The 17,991-nt window shown below is 38.3% G+C and overlaps 1 protein-coding gene across 8 annotated transcripts in view; it reads left to right on the top strand.

Moving 5' to 3' along the window:
* Nucleotides 1-17,991, top strand: part of Ankrd17 (ankyrin repeat domain 17) — a 134,372-nt gene that overhangs the window by 61,780 nt on the left and 54,601 nt on the right. For all 8 annotated transcript variants that reach the window (XM_032916146.1, XM_032916145.1, XM_032916151.1 and 5 more), the window contains exons 2-10: nucleotides 412-565; nucleotides 6,166-6,322; nucleotides 7,658-7,805; nucleotides 8,026-8,173; nucleotides 10,227-10,460; nucleotides 12,457-12,551; nucleotides 14,549-14,786; nucleotides 16,265-16,456; nucleotides 16,986-17,095. In XM_032916146.1, the coding sequence (XP_032772037.1) occupies nucleotides 412-565; nucleotides 6,166-6,322; nucleotides 7,658-7,805; nucleotides 8,026-8,173; nucleotides 10,227-10,460; nucleotides 12,457-12,551; nucleotides 14,549-14,786; nucleotides 16,265-16,456; nucleotides 16,986-17,095 (1,476 nt within the window). The remainder of the gene's footprint in view (nucleotides 1-411; nucleotides 566-6,165; nucleotides 6,323-7,657; nucleotides 7,806-8,025; nucleotides 8,174-10,226; nucleotides 10,461-12,456; nucleotides 12,552-14,548; nucleotides 14,787-16,264; nucleotides 16,457-16,985; nucleotides 17,096-17,991) is intronic.

Below are 17,991 nucleotides of genomic sequence, written 5' to 3'. Positions count from 1 at the left end.
TGGAGAGAATGCATACGATTCCAGGAAGTAAAAAGCTTGTTCTTGCTCGTGTTGTTTTAATTTTTGTTTTGTTTTGTTTTAAGACAGTTTTTCTGTGTAGCTCTGGCTGTCCTGGAACTCACTCTATAGTCCAGGCTGACCTCAAACTCATGGAGATCTGCCTGCCTCTGCCTCCTCAGTGCTGGGGATTAAAGGTGTCCACCACCACCCTTTGAATAATGAGCTCTTTAAGTGGTCAACATGGATTTTTCTTTTTATTTAAACAATGGACTTTGGTTGTTTTGATTTATTTACGACTGCTACTGTACTTATCATTGGTATTATAGTAAACATATTTTTCTACCTCTGATCTTGTTTTTGTTCCCCTCCCTGCTTTCCTGACTTTGTCTTTTATCTGTATTTGGTTTTTAGGTGGAGTCTTTCATTTTGGACCAGGATGATTTGGAGAATCCAATGCTGGAAACAGCTTCCAAGTTGCTCCTCTCAGGCACCGCTGACGGTGCTGACCTCAGGACAGTAGATCCAGAGACACAAGCTAGACTGGAGGCTTTGCTAGAAGCTGCAGGTATGCTGTGTTCTTTGTAATTGTGTCTCCTCTGCTCTGCCGAGCTGCACGCCTCTTGCTACTCATCTTGTGTGTGTGTGTGTGTGTGTGTGTGTGTGTGTGTGTGTGTGTGTGTGTGTGTGTGTGTGTGGCCCAAGATGTTTTCTGTAGTGACATAAGTAGTGATTACATTTCAACAGAAGCGTCACTACTGAAACATTTCCATCAAATTCACTATAGAGTAACATTGGTAAATTTAAGCCAAATTTAAATTGAATTAAATAAAATCAGTGTAAAATTTACATCCCACTTCTTAGCCCTATTAAAAAGGGCTTTTTATATACATAATTTTCAGTACTTAATAGATTCAGTATTGGAATTTGTGTCCTCCTAAACACTCTGATTAGTAGTAAGTCATGCCCAGAGCAGTGGAAACTAGCAATTCCCCTTCATATTCACATATTCACAGCCTAAGTGCTGCCTTCCGTTTGTCCTGTACCTGAACAAGTCTGCTTTAACACTCTGTTCTTTACATCACTGCCTTTTTCCTGAAGATGTCATTGTTCAGAATGGCCTCATAGCCATGTGTGGTAGCTGAGGCAGGAGGCTTGCTACAAGTTCAATTTCATTCCAGGCCAGCCTAACCTAGCAAACCAAAGAGGCCTCTAGGCATAATTATGTAGTGTTCTTTAATCTAAGAAAATTAAAGTGTACTTTATTTGGAAAACACATTTGGTAAGATTCAGTGAAGCATAGCTTATTTGCAGTGCTGTTGACTAAATTATTATTAATGAATAAACTGTATTAATATCTTTAAACAGTACACGTGATACTAGGTTATAGTTGGAGGAACTTTACTTTTACCTTATGCTGGCACAGCCTTCCCCCATGCACTGCATACAGTGCAGGCTGGATTCTTAAAGTAAACTGTATCATTTCCATAGTGTAGATTTTATTTTCCCTTTAAGAACATTATTTTAATTAAAAGATTATGTACATAATTTCTTCTTCATTCTGTTTTTCACTTCTCTCCTTTCAGTCATTTCTTTTTTTAAAAAACTATTTATTTAATTTTATTCTTTATATGCATTGGTGTGAAGGTGTCTTCCCCTGGAACTGGATTTACAGACAGCTGCGAGCTGCCACATAGGTGCTGGGAATTGAACCCAGGTCCTTTGGAAGACCAGCCATCCTCTTAATCGCTGAGCCTTCTCTTTAGTTGCCTTCTTTTCCTTTTTAAGGGAAAATTTAACACAAAAACTTAGAATAGCATAGAATATAGAATAGACCCTCTGATCGTGATGTTCAATTTCAGTATCAGTGCGTAGGTAATCTTGTTTTATCATTTACTCATTACCACTCTGTTGATACCCTCATGTCTTTGAATATAGACCTAAACTTTACACAGTCTCATTTATGAATTCTTCTATATATCTCTCAAGGATTTCCTTTAAAACACAGCCATAAAGACAGTCAAAGGAAAAAAATAGAAATTTACTATTAATAATATTTCTAAACATCCTGTCATTGCTTAGAATTGATGAGTTATTTTATACTTTCTATGTTTTGGCTTTGCTTGTTTGATTTTAGAGTGAGTAGCTGGTACTCTTTATTGAGCCATTTCTCCAGCCTTAGAATACCTTTCTCCAGAAAGATGTGTTACATGTACAATCTTTTTGGTTTTTTGTTGGTTTTGTTGTTGTTGGTGGTGGTCTTTGTTTTTTCTTCTTCCCTCATTTTTCTTGTGAGGAGCTAAATTGTTTGAGATTTCATGTGAAAATGTCTTGTTATCCTTATGCATAGCAGTTTATGCATTAAAAGTTTAGTTTAGAAATCATTTTTAAGGGGTTGGGGATTTAGCTCAGTGGTAGAGCGCTTGCCTAGCAAATGCAAGGACCTGGGTTCGGTCCCCAGCTCCAAAAGAAAAAGAAAGAAAATCATTTTTACATACTTTTAAGCTCATTGCCCATTTATACTGTTTAGTGTTTCAGTTGAAGTTTGATGTTACTGCTGTGACTGTTTTCCTCATCTGTAACTTGTTTTCGGGCTTTCCCAGCACTTGGTGGCATTTGAAAATTGGTCTTTGAGTGCATTGGGTTGTCTTTTCAAATCATAAAAATGTCTTTGACTGTGGTGATCCCTGAGTTCTGTTATAGCCAATACCAATGACATAAAAGGCAGATTTCAAAAATAATACATATATCCCTTGTCAAGTGATGCTTTGAACCATGAAACACTCACTGGTTTCCTATGAAATTACAGTAATTTATTTTGAAGCAACCACAAGATTTTGCCTTGTAATTTCTGCGTATTAGATTTTAGGACATAATATGGCTGGGTTCTCTAGCCTTAAGGTCTTATGGACTGAAATCACCTGTTTTTACCTATCTGCTGTGGGGGAAGGCTTACTACCAATCTCACTGTGGTTGAGAAAAATGAATTCCTGGCCGTTGTATCTCTGAGATCATCAGTTTGTCTCACAGGCACTCAATTGGATTTCCTCTTGCTTTCTTAGGGTTTTCTACATTGCTTGATCCATGGATCCTCTCAATTTTAAAGCCTTACTTCTTGAGTTCCCTGTCTTTGTTATTTCCAGGCTTTTCATGAGTTTCTGATTGGTTTGGACTTAACAGGATAATCTGTTTGATATAGCGTAACTATGTATTTTATTATATGTGTAGTGTTGAGAGATAGGGACTGTAGAAATGGATTCAGTGGTTAATAGCACTTATTTCCCACCACCTAAGTGGTGGCTCACAACCACTGTAACTCCAGTTCCAGGGGACTTGACCCCATTTTGTGACCTCTCTCATCATCATGCATGGGCATGATACACATATGCATACAGTCAAACACTAAAAACTTGTAAAAAAATAAACACGAGGGAAAAAACAAAAGAATAGGATATAGGGTATGTATAACAGTGTCATTTAATTTTTCTTTTTTTTTCTTTTTTCTTTAGGAACAGTTTGGTTTTCCTAGCTGTAATTGCACATAGAAGCTTTTATTTCTTTGGGATCACCTAATGTTTTATTGTGTAGGTCTTTTCCTCAAAGTCTGTTGGATTTCTTGAGAGATTACTTGCAAGTTCTAGTCTTTGCATAATAAGCCTGACTGCCCACATGCTGGTCCCATGAGGGGAGATAGGGTGCTGAGGACAGAGCAGGAGTACTGTGTCCCTCTGCTCCTCCTCCCTGTTCCTCCTTACCTAGTTAGGTCCTATCCAGTTTGATGTTTCTCAAGTTCTGAGTTTATAATCACCTTGTTTCTCTTACTAGCTGTGTATCAACTTAGTCTATTCTATTTACCTTCCCAGTAGTAGCTTAGATTTAAAGATGTATCTTAGTTTTATCAAGGATGGAATTCCTTTTACTTTCAGCTTATTTTAAGATCTATGAGGAAAGGGAGAAAACATTTATTATCTCTTATCCTTAAATCAGACATAGATGTCATAACGTGCTCTCTGTGTTAAGTTTTGTACTCCAATGGTTCAGCCAATTAAATGTTTGAAGTTGGGTAGAGTGAACTGGTCATATACCATTTCTATTTTTGGTTTTTGCTAATTGTATTAGTATTTGTTGTTGTGAACAGACATGACCAGGGCAACTCTCATAAAGGAAAACATTTCATTGGGCCTGGCTTAGTTTCAGAAGTTCAGTTTGTTATCATCATGGTGGGAAGGATAGCAGTGTGTAGGTAGTGTGGTCCTGAGAGGAGCCGAGAGGTCTACATCTTGATCACCAGTCCCTCACAGGGCATAGGTGGCTTGAGCATATGAAACCTCAAAGCCCCCCTCATAGTGACACTTACTCCAAAAGCCACACTTCCTATTCCTGCACGCCTTACGAGATAAGGATGCAAATATAGGAGTCTGTGAAGGTCGTTCCTATTCAGACCACCACACTGCTTAATAATGTAAGGTCATTGTAATTTACCACGGGCTGATTAGTTTTTATTAATATTTTTGTTGCCTCTTGATTATCCAGTAGTTGCCTTTGTGGGTATACATGGTAGTGGATCCCTGCTGTCCCACCATTCATTCTTCAGTATTCAGGAGGCCGGCCGGGGCTGAGCTACAAAGTAAAGACCCTGGTGTGAAAAACAGAAGAATTTATTAGGAGTTATAGATGAATATTGACATTGATTTTTAAAAGTGGTCACTTTGTGCTAGACTGTTTTGTTTTCTTTCTGCTGTTTCTGACTGGAATTTACTGGAGTTGATAACGCAGTCTGAAATTCTCAACTCTGAAATCTATGAAGTTGATCTCAATGGTGCCATAATGGACTTGAGCTTACACTGTGACCTGAAGCATTAGGAATGCCAAGTTGTACTGTAGGTTTCAATCCCATCAGACCAAGATAGTCTTTATCTTTGGGACATTTTCATTAGCAGAAATGAAGTTTGACTGCTGAAAACATCTTGTTACTGGTGAACTCATAGATGCTTTTCAGGTTTATCTTTGGTTTTATAAGATACAATATTTGATATAAAATTTTTATAGACCGAAAAGCAAACAAATATAAACTCAAACTCATAAGGTTAGTGAATTTTGTGTTTTTCCTATTTTTATAAAATATTGTTATTTTGCAGAGCTGCTTATTTTTACTAAGTTCATGGCCTTTTTGTTAGTGCTGATGCATATATATGTTACTTGCATGGTCTGTACAGAAAGTAGATTTTAGATCACCACATCTTTGGGCTTGAGATATGTGTGTGTGTGTGTGTGTGTGTGTGTGTGTGTGTGTGTGTTTGCTTGCTTGCATATAAGTACAAGTACCCATGGAGGTCAGAAAAGGGTGTCCAATCCCTAGAACTGGACGTATAGATGTTTGAGCTGCTTGGTGTGGGTGCTGGTAAACAGATAGGTCCTCTGAAAGAGCATCAAGTGCTCTCAGTCACTGAGCCATTTCTCCAGTCCAAGGTTTTTAAACAGCACAAAAAACAGTGATATTAGTAATGGTAAGCTTGCTTTGTTAAGGCTATGTGGAAAAGTAACAGTTATGTTCTTTGAAATGTTTGCTACTTCTACTTTTGCATTATTTCTTTTGCTATTCTAAATAATTTTAGATTTTGAGTATATGTGATAAATTTATGGACTAAATTTTTAAGAGATTGTTATATAGATTTTTATATATTCTTTTATCTATTGTCTTAAAGCAAGAATAGGCATTTTCTAAAAAGTAAATGTCTTTCGTGGCATCAGCAAGCTAAAAACTATTTTCGAACTCTCTTTTCTCTGTTCTCTTCTATATTGACTTTATTTTCTGCATGTGGTGATAGAAGTAGGTAGTTCATGAGTCAATACCTGCATCTTTTAGCAACCTCTGAACATGAGTTCTTCTCTCAAAGACATGCAGATACGTCAGAGAAGATGCCTGTCTGTGTGAGCATAAGCGAAAGACCCATGCCTGATAACCAGTGTGTGTTAGATCATGCATCCAAGAACATAGGGCATGGATAAAACTCTGAGGTTCAAGAGAGTTATTTACCTAAAGATCATAGACATGTACGTCCAGTATAGTAGATGAAGGTTACTTGTTAACATACAGATTTTAGTAACCTGAGTTTTACTTTGTTTCCACTTGGGTTTTTCCATATTGCTGTGAACCTACTGTAACAGGAATAGGCAAATTATCCACGGCGGATGGTAAAGCCTTCGCAGACCCTGAAGTGCTCCGGAGGTTAACGTCGTCTGTCAGTTGTGCGTTGGATGAAGCTGCTGCTGCACTTACCCGGATGAGAGCTGAGAGCACAGCAAATGCAGGGCAGTCGGACAAGTGAGTGCTTTGTTTGTGTTCCATATACACATGATTTTCATAGGAATGATGATAACTAATATTTATTAAGCCTTTTTCTTGTGCCTGATACCGTGTTTACCTAACAAGATACCTTTTTTGTGTGTATGCATAAGAAACCATACCTGTTAAATTAGCATCAGTTGTCTAAGTAAGCTGAGAGTGATAGCTTCAAATGGGTAAGTGTGCAGCAGTCGTGTGAGGAATGCTGAGGCTGGCAGGGACTGGCTGGCAGTCCTTTGTTAACAGACTTTGCTGCTCTTCTCAGAGGCACTGAGTTAGTACCTAACGCCCATACTAGGTGCTGACGTCTCCCACAAGTGGCCTGTACAGAGTCATACACATAACCTTTCATTTATGTTGCTTTTCATGTGTTAGTGACAGAGAAGTAACTGCTGTTCTCTCAGTTGTAGTTACTACTTTTCGTCGGTTCACTTGTATAATTTAGATCATTTTAAAGGATGGGGTTTATTATTTGTTTTCTATTGTTTAAAAAGAAATCATAAATCTTGTTTCTAATAATCTGAATGTCAAGCCAGGAGACTTTAACTTGGGTCTCATAATTCCTTGTATCTGTGGTTTTAGAATTAGTAAGGATTCAGTATAAGTAATGTTTTAAGGTTTTTTAATGCAATATAATAAAAGTCGTACTTCATACATAAAGTATGGATGTGTTGTAGAGCATGAAGAAGTATTGTTAGTACGTTGTAGTTTTCAGTCCTTGCTGACTTCATTCTTTCTTCCGTTACTTGAACAGAAAGCTGTGTGGAAAGATAGCACAGTGGGTAAAGTTCTTGCTTAGCAAGGGTGGGGACATGAGTGTGAATACCCAAAACACAAGTAAAGCCAGGCACAGGAAGTGGAGATGAGAGAATTCCCGGAAGCTTGGGGGCCCGATAGCCTGTCATAGATCAGTGAGCAGACTTTGTCTTACCAAGGTAGAGGACACTGGCCCTGAGGCGGTTGTAGAAGTAATACTTTCCAGTTACTCATTTATTAACATTACCTGCTGCCATCTTGTGTCTGAGACTCTTATGGATGAAAGAACTTGGGTAGACTTTTATAATTAGTAGGCATCTTACATATTTTATGAATTTTTTTAATTTCATATAAAATTTCTAGTAGTTGAACAAAAGTTTAATCTATATTTTTGTTTTAATTTTTGTTATGATTTCACTATTTATTAGATTGTACATAATTGAAAGCATTTTAGAATAGTGTTAATTTTAATTAGATGACCTGAAAAACCAGTACTTGTACGATGCAGATTTTTCTGTCATCCCGAGGTGATGCTGGTCTTTACTGTTCTCTTTGTAGCCGCAGTTTGGCAGAAGCCTGTTCAGAAGGAGATGTAAATGCTGTGCGGAAATTACTCATTGAAGGCCGAAGTGTGAACGAGCACACTGAGGAAGGGGAGAGCCTCCTTTGTCTCGCTTGTTCTGCTGGATACTATGAGCTTGCACAGGTTTGTGCTAGGAAATAAGCCTTGAAAAGAATTCTCTCATCTACTAAGAAAAGAATGAACATTTTTGTCCATTATGCTAATTTTAGTACATTGTTACATACAGCTTGTATATTTTTAACTTTGAGGAATTTTATGAGTTTACATGGGTATTATATAAATAAGTATATTTAAAACCTTCAGGTTATTTTCTTAATCTGTAGACTGTTTTTTCTTTGTCAAGGTTTTATTGGCAATGCACGCAAATGTGGAAGACAGGGGAATCAAAGGTGACATCACACCTTTAATGGCTGCTGCTAATGGAGGACACGTCAAAATCGTGAAGTTGCTGCTAGCTCATAAAGCTGATGTCAATGCACAGTCTTCAACAGGTCATGGTGCTGCCTTCTTACTTACTTGCTTGTGGCCTACCTTGTAGTAACAATTTCTTATGGATTATTCATTTGTACAGATATAACAGCTCCCTAAGTGTGTAGAAGGACTACGTGTTTGGATGTTTCTATAAGGTTTATATATTCTATAATTAACATATAATTTATAATAGTATAAAGAAACCTCTCCTGTTTTGCTTATGAGACACTCTTAGGTTCTTTTTCAATATATGAAGCACTCAGTGTGAAAGTCTGCTCTGTAGCCACGGGAGGGTGTGGCTTATACTTCTCAACGCCTGGCTTCCTCTTACTGCAAGTGTGAGATAGTGGATCTGATGAACAAGGACTTTACCATGTTCCCCTGATTTTGCTAAATTGTGGCCAATGGAAAAAAAATTCTAAAAACATGTCCAATGGCCCCCAATTCTCTGGAGGTAGGGTCAACTCCAGGTCTAACTAACATTTATATGAAATTGTATTTTGTGAGTTTTCTTCAGATTAAAAAAAATCAAATGTGTTGTGTTTTGAATAAAAGTCTACATAATTTTTTTTTTTTTACTTACTAAATTGGAGTCTCTGTTAACTTGGGGAGTTTATCACTGCATGGGGATTCTTTTGCTCATTGTTTTGCCTCATGCCTGCTATCCTAGGACCCGGGAGGCTGAGTCAGAGTTCTGTGAGCTGAGCCTAGCCTGAACTGCCTAACATCTTTCAAAAACAAAAATATGAATGATTTTGAAATCTTTGGACATTGATCAGTTAGTATGTGGGTTATATATGATAGGTTTTGGGTATAGTAACATTTATTAAACAATGCTTTATGAAACATTTTTCTGATTAAAGTTCAGTATAAAAGTTAATTTCAGGAAAGAAATTTTTTCCAAGAATTTTTTCCTCTTTAATTTTAAATTAAAATATAAGTACATTGCTTTTCCGTTTTTTGTCCTGCCTCCATTACTTAACCATTTCCCTTGTAATCCCTCCATGTCCCTCCCTCCCACACCCACCCCCATGTTCCTTTTTGCCATTCACTCTCAAACTGACAGTGCTATTTATAATTATTGCCTATATGCATTATATATAAATATGGCTTACTGAGTTCTATTAGTGTAGTTGTGAGTATATTAATTTAGCAGTGCACTTGTTACTAGATAGCCAGTTAGAGGGCTCATCTTTGGAAAGTGCTAATTCTCACTGTCAGCAGTCATTAGTTGCGTACCGTGGTCTAGGGCTGAGATTCTGTGAGATTTCTTATTTCAGTGTTTATATGTCTATTAGAATTATTGTTCAGGTCTTGTGTTCAAGTAGCTATTTTTTTGTGATATCACGGGTTTGGCTTCCCTGTCATCTCAAGTCTCCAACTTGATAAGTTGTCTGATATTTCTATAATTTCACATGTATTTTGTCCTGTTGTTCTCACTACAAGGGATTGAGTTCAGAATCTTGACCTGCTATGCAAGCACTGCTCAATGAGCTCAGTCCCTCCCCACAAGCCAGGCACTACCCAAGCTGTCTAGGCTCCCTTAGGCTCAGCATGGCTGAGGCCAGCCCTAAGTCTTAATCCTTTTGTTCTAGTCTTCTGATAGTTGAGATTATGACCCAAACCACCAGGCACAGCTTGATACTGAGGTTAAATAGAAAGGGAGGATAGGAAGTTGATTTCAGGAGAAAGAAATAAAAAGTTCAGTCAAGTAATGGAGTTATCTGTGTCTATTAATGTTTACTATGGATACAGTTTTCCACTCTAGCCTTTGAAATGTAAATTTATGTAAAAAAAGCTTTACATTTATTTTTTTTTAATGTATGTGCTTGCATGTATGCATGTGCTATGGTGTATGTGGGAAATCAAAGGACAACTTCCTGGAGTTAGTTTTTTTCTCCTCCTCCTCTCATCCTCCTACGTATGGGTCCCTAGGATCAAACTCAGGTCATAGCGTGATGGTATGTGCATTTACACGCAGAAGCATCTTACTGGGCGGAGGTGCACATGCATGCGTGTTTGTGCGTCTGTGAGTGATGCTGACATCTTTTCATCGTTTTCTTACCTACACAGGCAACACAGCCCTTACCTATGCTTGTGCTGGAGGCTATGTAGATGTTGTAAAGGTGCTCTTGGAATCCGGTGCTAGTATTGAGGACCATAATGAGAATGGTCACACACCTCTTATGGAAGCTGGAAGTGCTGGGCATGTGGAAGTAGCCAGATTGCTGCTAGAAAATGGAGCTGGCATCAATACGCATTCCAATGAGTTTAAAGAGAGCGCCCTTACGTTAGCTTGTTATAAAGGTATTGTATAAATCTTTTTTGAAATAAAATAGAAATTAAAGTCAGTTCCTAAATTAACAATGAAACATGGTATATAGTGTCAATAGACATAAGTTTGTTTAAACTGTTCTATAACGTATATTTAATGTTATGTAGTTTCAACATTGTATATACTGTCAATGAAAGTGACAAGCTGTTATCAGAGAAAGCTTATGATTTTAATGTGATTATTACACTCTTCGATGGTTTTGCATTTTGGAAGCATTTTACCTTGTGCAAGAAGGTACATGATAATTAAATGCCAAATATCTGGAAATATTACTAATATGGACTATTGATTCTTAGTTGAGTCAAATATGTCTCCCTACAAGAAGTCAACATTAGTGATTTCTCAAAAGAGCCGGAGTCACATTCGTCATACTCCACTGGTACGACAAATACATGGCTGTGCAGTGAGCCTTTCTCTCTTCCTTCTTGTGATGAGCATGCAGCTTGGTGCTTGTCTCCGTGCCAGGCCACAGTTAGCTCAGACAGCACCAGTTAGTGTTGATCTGAAGTAGGAAGACAAAGGGTTTGCAAGTACAGGCACACAGTTTAAGGAGGCACTCACCTTCAGCTCTGCTACTCTGGATAAGCTTGTCATCGAGTGCCTGCTTAATTAACCTTTGCACTCTGCTCAGATACTCAGCCTAGTTTCCTTGCCTTTTAAGTGTGCTCAAGATCTTGTAATGACTTTAGATCTGATTTCCTTTAAAAATAAGACCCAATGATATTTCAGTGTGTAAGTGGATAAAATTTAAATTGTGTAATTTTGAGTGTGTAATGTTAGCAGAGTTTCATGTAGCCCGCACAGTCGAAGTCCCTCTCCTGGTTGGTAGTTAGGCACAGGATAAGTTCATTATTGCATTAGAGGAGTGAAGCTTTGGAACATTTTGACAAACACTTCTGAACCCAGAACTGGTTCCATTGCATTACTTCTTCCCAGCGGGCTAGAGCATGCTGTGGTGGCTCGTGTCTCTCACACTTCATATGCAGCATATTCTGCCTTGAAGAAGTAGCATCTAAGGCTGAGCTTGCGAACTTGAATTAGAAGCTAGTGGAGCACACCTTGAATACTTACAGGGGTCAGTGAAGGGTTACACCTTGAATACTTACAGGGGTCAGTGAAGGGTTAGCTTCTTTTGTTTCTAGTGGGATTTCCTGAGAGTTTGACAAGATAGAAAAGGCATTGACGCACACAGACTGAGTATTGATACTTCGATGGGGCAGTCAGCCTAATCACCATGTAATAGATAGTGTGCTTATTGTCTTGTTTTAGCTTGTCTAGGGCTCTGTTTTCCCTTCTGGTCTAATTCTAGTAGATTACAGATTGATTATAGCTCATTTCATATTACTCGCATATATTATCCACAGTACTATTTATATATAATTGGTCTACTTTTTAGTCACTTCTTGAGCTAAAATAAAGTTTCTTTGGAACTGTGTATTTCTATCGTATGTATATAGTAGTAAAAGAATGCATATAATTCAATGATGTTTTAACAGTATTTTCATAAATGTGTTTACAAGTTATAAATGAGATTACCCTGGCCTGGGAAGTTTGTTAGTTATTGTAGTTTTGAGCACTTGGTCTCATAGAGGTAGTAGCGTCAGTGGTTTTCATCCCAGCCTATTTCTCTAACGTGTATACAGCACAGGAGCTGGAGAGACTGCTCCCCGCTAGACTGACTGCTGTTCTTCAGAGGACCTGACCTCCGTTTGCACACACCTGCCTGGCAGCTCACAACTACAGCTGCAGGGGATCTGACAGCTTCTGCTGGTCTCTGTGGGCACTGCATTCAGAGTACAAACACATAATTGAAAATGAGTATAGTGTGGTAGGATTTTTTTTTTTTTTACAGAAAGATCATGTTGGGACATGTCATCTTTGTTTATCCACACCAAAAGTGATATATCACTTTTGTTTTAAGAATAGTTTTTGAAAATAAATAAGTAATCGAACATAATTTTGATTTAGGACATCTAGAGATGGTGCGATTTCTTTTGGAAGCAGGCGCTGATCAAGAGCATAAGACAGATGAAATGCACACTGCTCTAATGGAGGCTTGCATGGTAAGGTGGATACTAGTGGGAGTGGGAGAGCGACTGTGAAGTAAATAGCCTTTCTTGTGTTGCAAAAGCTCCAATTTTTAAGCTGAATTCTTAATTTTAAGCTGCACTTGTTAGTGATAAGTAATCTAAGCAGTTAGGAAGTTGAAACAGGGAGGCTGCTGTTATTTTGAGGCAAGATTGGACTGCATAGTGAGTATCAGCTTATCCATGGTTACCTCACAAGATTCCTTCAAAATATAAAGAACAGCCAGACAAGAGTTCTGCCTTCAATCGCAGCAATAAGAAGGCAGAGACCTTGGGTCTCTATGAGTTTCAGGACAGCCAGAACTATGTAGAGAGGACCCTATCTCAAAAAGGCAAATGTATGTATGCACATGCACACACCTTTGTACACCTTTATAAACAGAAATAAAAAACAATTATATTTTAGAATTTGAATTTGTCCTTGAAATTTAATACTCTTAAATTTTTACATCTTAATTTATAGACTGCAAAACAGATGTATAAAACAGTATCAAAAGATTTCTGAGAAATGTTACACAGTTGTCATTTAGTACTTGAATTACATATTTTTATTTTATTGTCATCCCCGTGTTTGCTCTAAAGAATTTCTCTTTTGGGTTCCTTGTCCGATGTTCTTACGAAGATCAAGTAAGACCCCCCCCACAGCAACAATATTGACGTTCTCAGTAATCTTTCTAGTAAGGAAATTGAGTCACTGTTACTACCTTATGCCATGAAAATACCCGATATTTAGACAAAGAGGAATTTTTTATAAATATATGTACTAGAAATAACATAAATAAATGCAAATATTTGGGCATGGACCTGATACTCAGTCCCAATAAATTAGATAATAGATAGATAGGCAGGCAGGCAGTTAGGTAAACAGACAGACTTGTAATCCCAGTTATTATCAGTCACAATAAATAATGGGTGGGTGGGAGGGTGGATGTATGTAATGAAAAGGTGTATGACTAGAAGCGAGGCATTTGGAGGTCTGGCTAAAATCTTGAAGGTCTGACTTGGATTTAGATTCATGGGAAGTTTCAAAATTGCTAAAATAGCAATGTTACTTGGAAGTAAGACATTAGAGTTGTCAAGTACGTCTTATTCTTAGGCCAGAGTGGATTCGACTTTCAGAACAAGGTGAAATATGTGTGAGGAAGTATATGAAGAATTAAAAGAAACTAGTTATTCAAAGAAAAACAGAGTGGATAAGAAATTTTCAAGTAGTTGCCAGTAATAAGATAAGCTACCTTCTTTTCCTTTTCACTTGTATTTAAATAATGGACAACAAAAAATATCTCGTGCACATAGGGTCCATTCATTTAACACGTGGTACATTGTATTCCCTGCTGTTTAAGAAGCTGTTTGCTCACTCTTTTTTTTAAACATTTATTTTATATATATATACATATACATACATACATATATCAATCCTACAGCTTTCTGCCTGCGTGTATGCGTCTGCAGGCCAGAAGAGGGCACCAGACCTGATTATAGATGGTTGTGAGCCACCATGTGGTTGCTGGGAATTGAACTCAGGACCTCTGGAGAGCAGTCAGTGCTCTTAACCATTGAGCCATCTCTCCAGCCCCCAGTTTGACATGTTAGGATGACAAGTTTAAGATGTTAGGGAAATTTGTTTTTCTATATCTGAAGTTTGCCACTTACCAGTTAATTGTCCACTGAGCTCGCAGGCACTGTGTGGCCTTAGTTTGTGGTAATTCATGAACTTTCCATTGCTTTCTCGATGGCTGATAAGCTTCTTGGTTATAGGCATCATTCTTCTCTTTGCTTTAAATCCTCAAGCTCCTATCTTTGAATTCTGTACAATAAAAGGGTGCTGGCAACACATCATGAAGTTACTGAAGTGTCAGGTGCACATTTATGTTTGCATGAGTGAACATCAGCACACTTCAGTGTATGGTAATTGAGAACTGTTTAAATTTGAAGGTGCTGACTGGATTTTCTTTTTAATTGCTTATAAATAGGATGGCCATGTTGAAGTGGCTAGGTTGCTTCTGGACAGCGGTGCTCAAGTGAACATGCCAGCTGATTCATTTGAGTCTCCACTGACTTTGGCTGCATGTGGAGGGCATGTGGAACTTGCAGCCTTACTTATTGAAAGAGGAGCTAGCCTGGAAGAGGTCAATGATGAAGGTTATACTCCTTTGATGGAGGCAGCTCGTGAAGGGCATGAAGAAATGGTGGCATTACTTCTAGGCCAAGGTAAGCACATCTAGCGAATACTAGATAACAGATCTACAGAATACAAGTCTGTGTTAGGATTGAATTTCTGCACTTACCTAACATGTGCCCTGAGCTCTTGCTCTCACACTTTACTCTGTCTGCTGTAAAATGCGCACATACCTGTTAAAGAAAGGAAAGTAAAGGAAAGTTAAAGAAAGGAAGTAGAACTTTCTTCGATGTAGAACTTTCAATATTGTGTGCCATAAGAAAATAAGGGAACAAAAATCAAGAGCAGGTGGACATTTTTCGTGAGGTAATCTGAGGTACAGTTCTTGAAGCCTAATGTAATGAGGGAGAGGAAGTGGGGCCTGATGGAAGAGCGTGGGAAACACTGCTGTGAAGGGTAATCGCAGATGAGGATTACACACTTGTAACCACAGTGGTGAGGTGGCTGAGGCCAACCAGGGCTCATATGGAGACACTGTCTAGGAAAAACAAAACAGCACAGAAAACCAACAGAAGCCAGGTACATCAGAAACTGTTGCTCATACCATAAGGAACTTGTGGAAAAACTGAGATGGTATAGTAGTTTAAATTACTTTAATTTCCCATTGGATTTATAGCCTTTTTTTTTTTTTCATCCAGTAGTTTCATCCAATTTGATCCATTTAATATAAAGGGCACATTTCTTGTATTTGTGTATAGGTTCTTTTGACTAGAACTCTAAGGAACCAATTTTGAAAAGGGGATTTTTTTTTTTTTAAATATTTGAATCATTTACAGAGCATGGTAATTTTGTTACTTTAGTCAGTTTTGTTTCTGTGGGGGAGGCACAGGAAGCTCCTACAACAGTGCTTTGTCATATGGTGCTAATTAAAATCAGCTATGGTGGTGGCAAGAGTAATGATGGTAATGTTGTTGCCTATGGTAATTCAATTAAGTGAATTAACCTCAGCTTCTTCAGCTTTATGTAAAATGATGCTGAAAATAAAACCAACATAAGGCCTTAGGAATGTGCTGCTCAGGGATAGAACACTTACTCGGTGTTCTCAAGACCTTGGGCTTGGTCTCCACCCAGCAGCACACAGCTGCCTAACATGGCAGGCCTGGGTTCATTCTCCAACACTGCCCCTCCTCTAAATTCAAATTTTGTTTAAAAAAAAAGTGTACCTTAACAATCTGTACTTCGAATATTGACCAGTAAATAGTAATGCCTTAATGTTAGCTACTGTAACTGATTGATACTGTAGTTGATACAGTATTTATCTATTTTGTCTCTTTATATGAGGGAACTGGGTAATGTTATGATTCCTTTTAGTCATTATTGGCATCTTTTTAAACAAATATTTCAAATAAAGACTCAATGAATGTACTTTTTGACTTTATTTTTTTACTGCCAAGAGTAGGGAATAGATATCTCTATTCCTCTTAGGTAGAGTTCATTAGGAAACAGTGATGTTTTGTTTGTATATCTGAGTAAATGTATGAACTTCCTTTAAGTACAGTCTTTATTTTAGGAGCAAATATCAATGCACAGACAGAAGAAACTCAAGAAACTGCCTTGACCCTGGCTTGCTGTGGAGGCTTTCTGGAAGTGGCGGACTTTCTGATTAAGGCTGGAGCTGATATAGAGCTGGGGTGTTCCACGCCTTTGATGGAAGCTGCTCAGGAGGGTCACTTGGAGTTAGTTAAATACTTACTAGCTGCAGGTATGCTGTTTTTGCATTTGGGAATATATTGTATGATGTAAATAAGTATTACAGCATCCAAATATTTTTTATGTTGTAAATGGTACGCAGAATATGTTTCAAAGAGATTAGATAGGATGTGCTTTGTGTATGTTCTGAGTAATTTACCTGTCATAGGAAATACTTGTAATTTTAACCTGAAGTACTTCCCCCACACACACACACAAATCACTTCGTTTGTTGTAGTAGACATGCCACTCGCTGTGCATATGTGAAGAGGTAGAGGACAACTTGGGGAGTTAGCTCTTTCTTTCCTCCATGTAGTCTTGGGGACCAAACTTTGGTGGTCAGGTGTGGCACTAAGTGGTATTCCCTTCTGAGCCATTTCTTGCAGATTTCCCCCACACCCTCTATTAAAGAAGTTGGTGTGCTTATTCTAGACATGGAAATGGGTATTCTGGCTGACTTAGGAGCTGTGGGCTATCATGCAAAAATAGGTTTATGTTCATATTTAAAAATGGCTGTCAGTAATCATTTCTGACTGTTGCAGGAGCTAATGTTCATGCAACGACAGCGACGGGGGACACAGCTTTAACATACGCCTGTGAAAATGGCCACACAGATGTAGCAGACGTCCTACTCCAGGCAGGTGCAGATCTGGTAAGCTTTGTCACTTAAATCTTTATCTGTAAAATTGAGACAAGAGTTAAGGCATTGTAGCACATGCCTGTGTACTCAGATGCCTAAAAGTTTAAGGCCAGCCAAGGCTACCTGAGTTCACTGTCTCCATGGTAAGACTGCCTCATCAAACAAAGCCAAGAAATCCAAATTTCTCCTAACTTTGCTAGCTTTTTCCTTGTTATGATTTTAGTTTTGTCTTTTGCCTGATTGTTGTACACAGTAGTCTTTGCTCTTGTCTCTGTAGTGTTACCCAGGTCACTAGTCGCACCTCTGTTTACAGAGAGCAGTTTCCTGTGGGGGTGGCCCTACAGATGCATCTCTTAGCTGTTCATTTAAGGCACATGCGGCTTAGCGTTTCTTCGTAGGTTGGGGGAAATTCCCTGTATTTTAAGCATCATGAAGTGTTGAGACATAAGTATTTCTATGCATAAATTCCTTAGGAAGGTACAGTATACTGCACCATGCATTCGGTGCAGGCTGTTAAGCAGTGTCATCGGGAATGCACAGGAAGTAAGGAAGGTCAAAGGTGCAGGTAGTTATCTGTGAGTGTTACTGGATGGCGTTTGCAAAGAGAGGCCTGAAATGTGAAAAAAGAGATGCATAATTGGAAAAACATTGTCAGAGTAGTCGGAGAGCCTAGAAGGTGTCAGGTACCTTTGTGTGGGGAAGAGCTAGTGCCACAGGAGCACTTAGGAATTTAAACGGAACCTCAGTTCCTCAGGGAGTTTTTAGGATAGCCTTTGCTACATGAGACTTTTAAAAAGTTATGTGTGTTTGCAGAGATTATAATCTGATCATTCAGGTGACTAAAGGAGGCGTTTCACTGTCCTGTGCATACCTGAGGTATGTAGCGGTTAAAAAAGGGCTAGGTCGAC

Source organism: Rattus rattus, chromosome 11 (genome assembly GCF_011064425.1).
Source record: "Rattus rattus isolate New Zealand chromosome 11, Rrattus_CSIRO_v1, whole genome shotgun sequence".
Taxonomy (NCBI): domain Eukaryota; kingdom Metazoa; phylum Chordata; class Mammalia; order Rodentia; family Muridae; genus Rattus; species Rattus rattus.
Note: the sequence above shows the minus strand (reverse complement) of the source record. Positions and strands in the feature narration are given on the sequence as shown.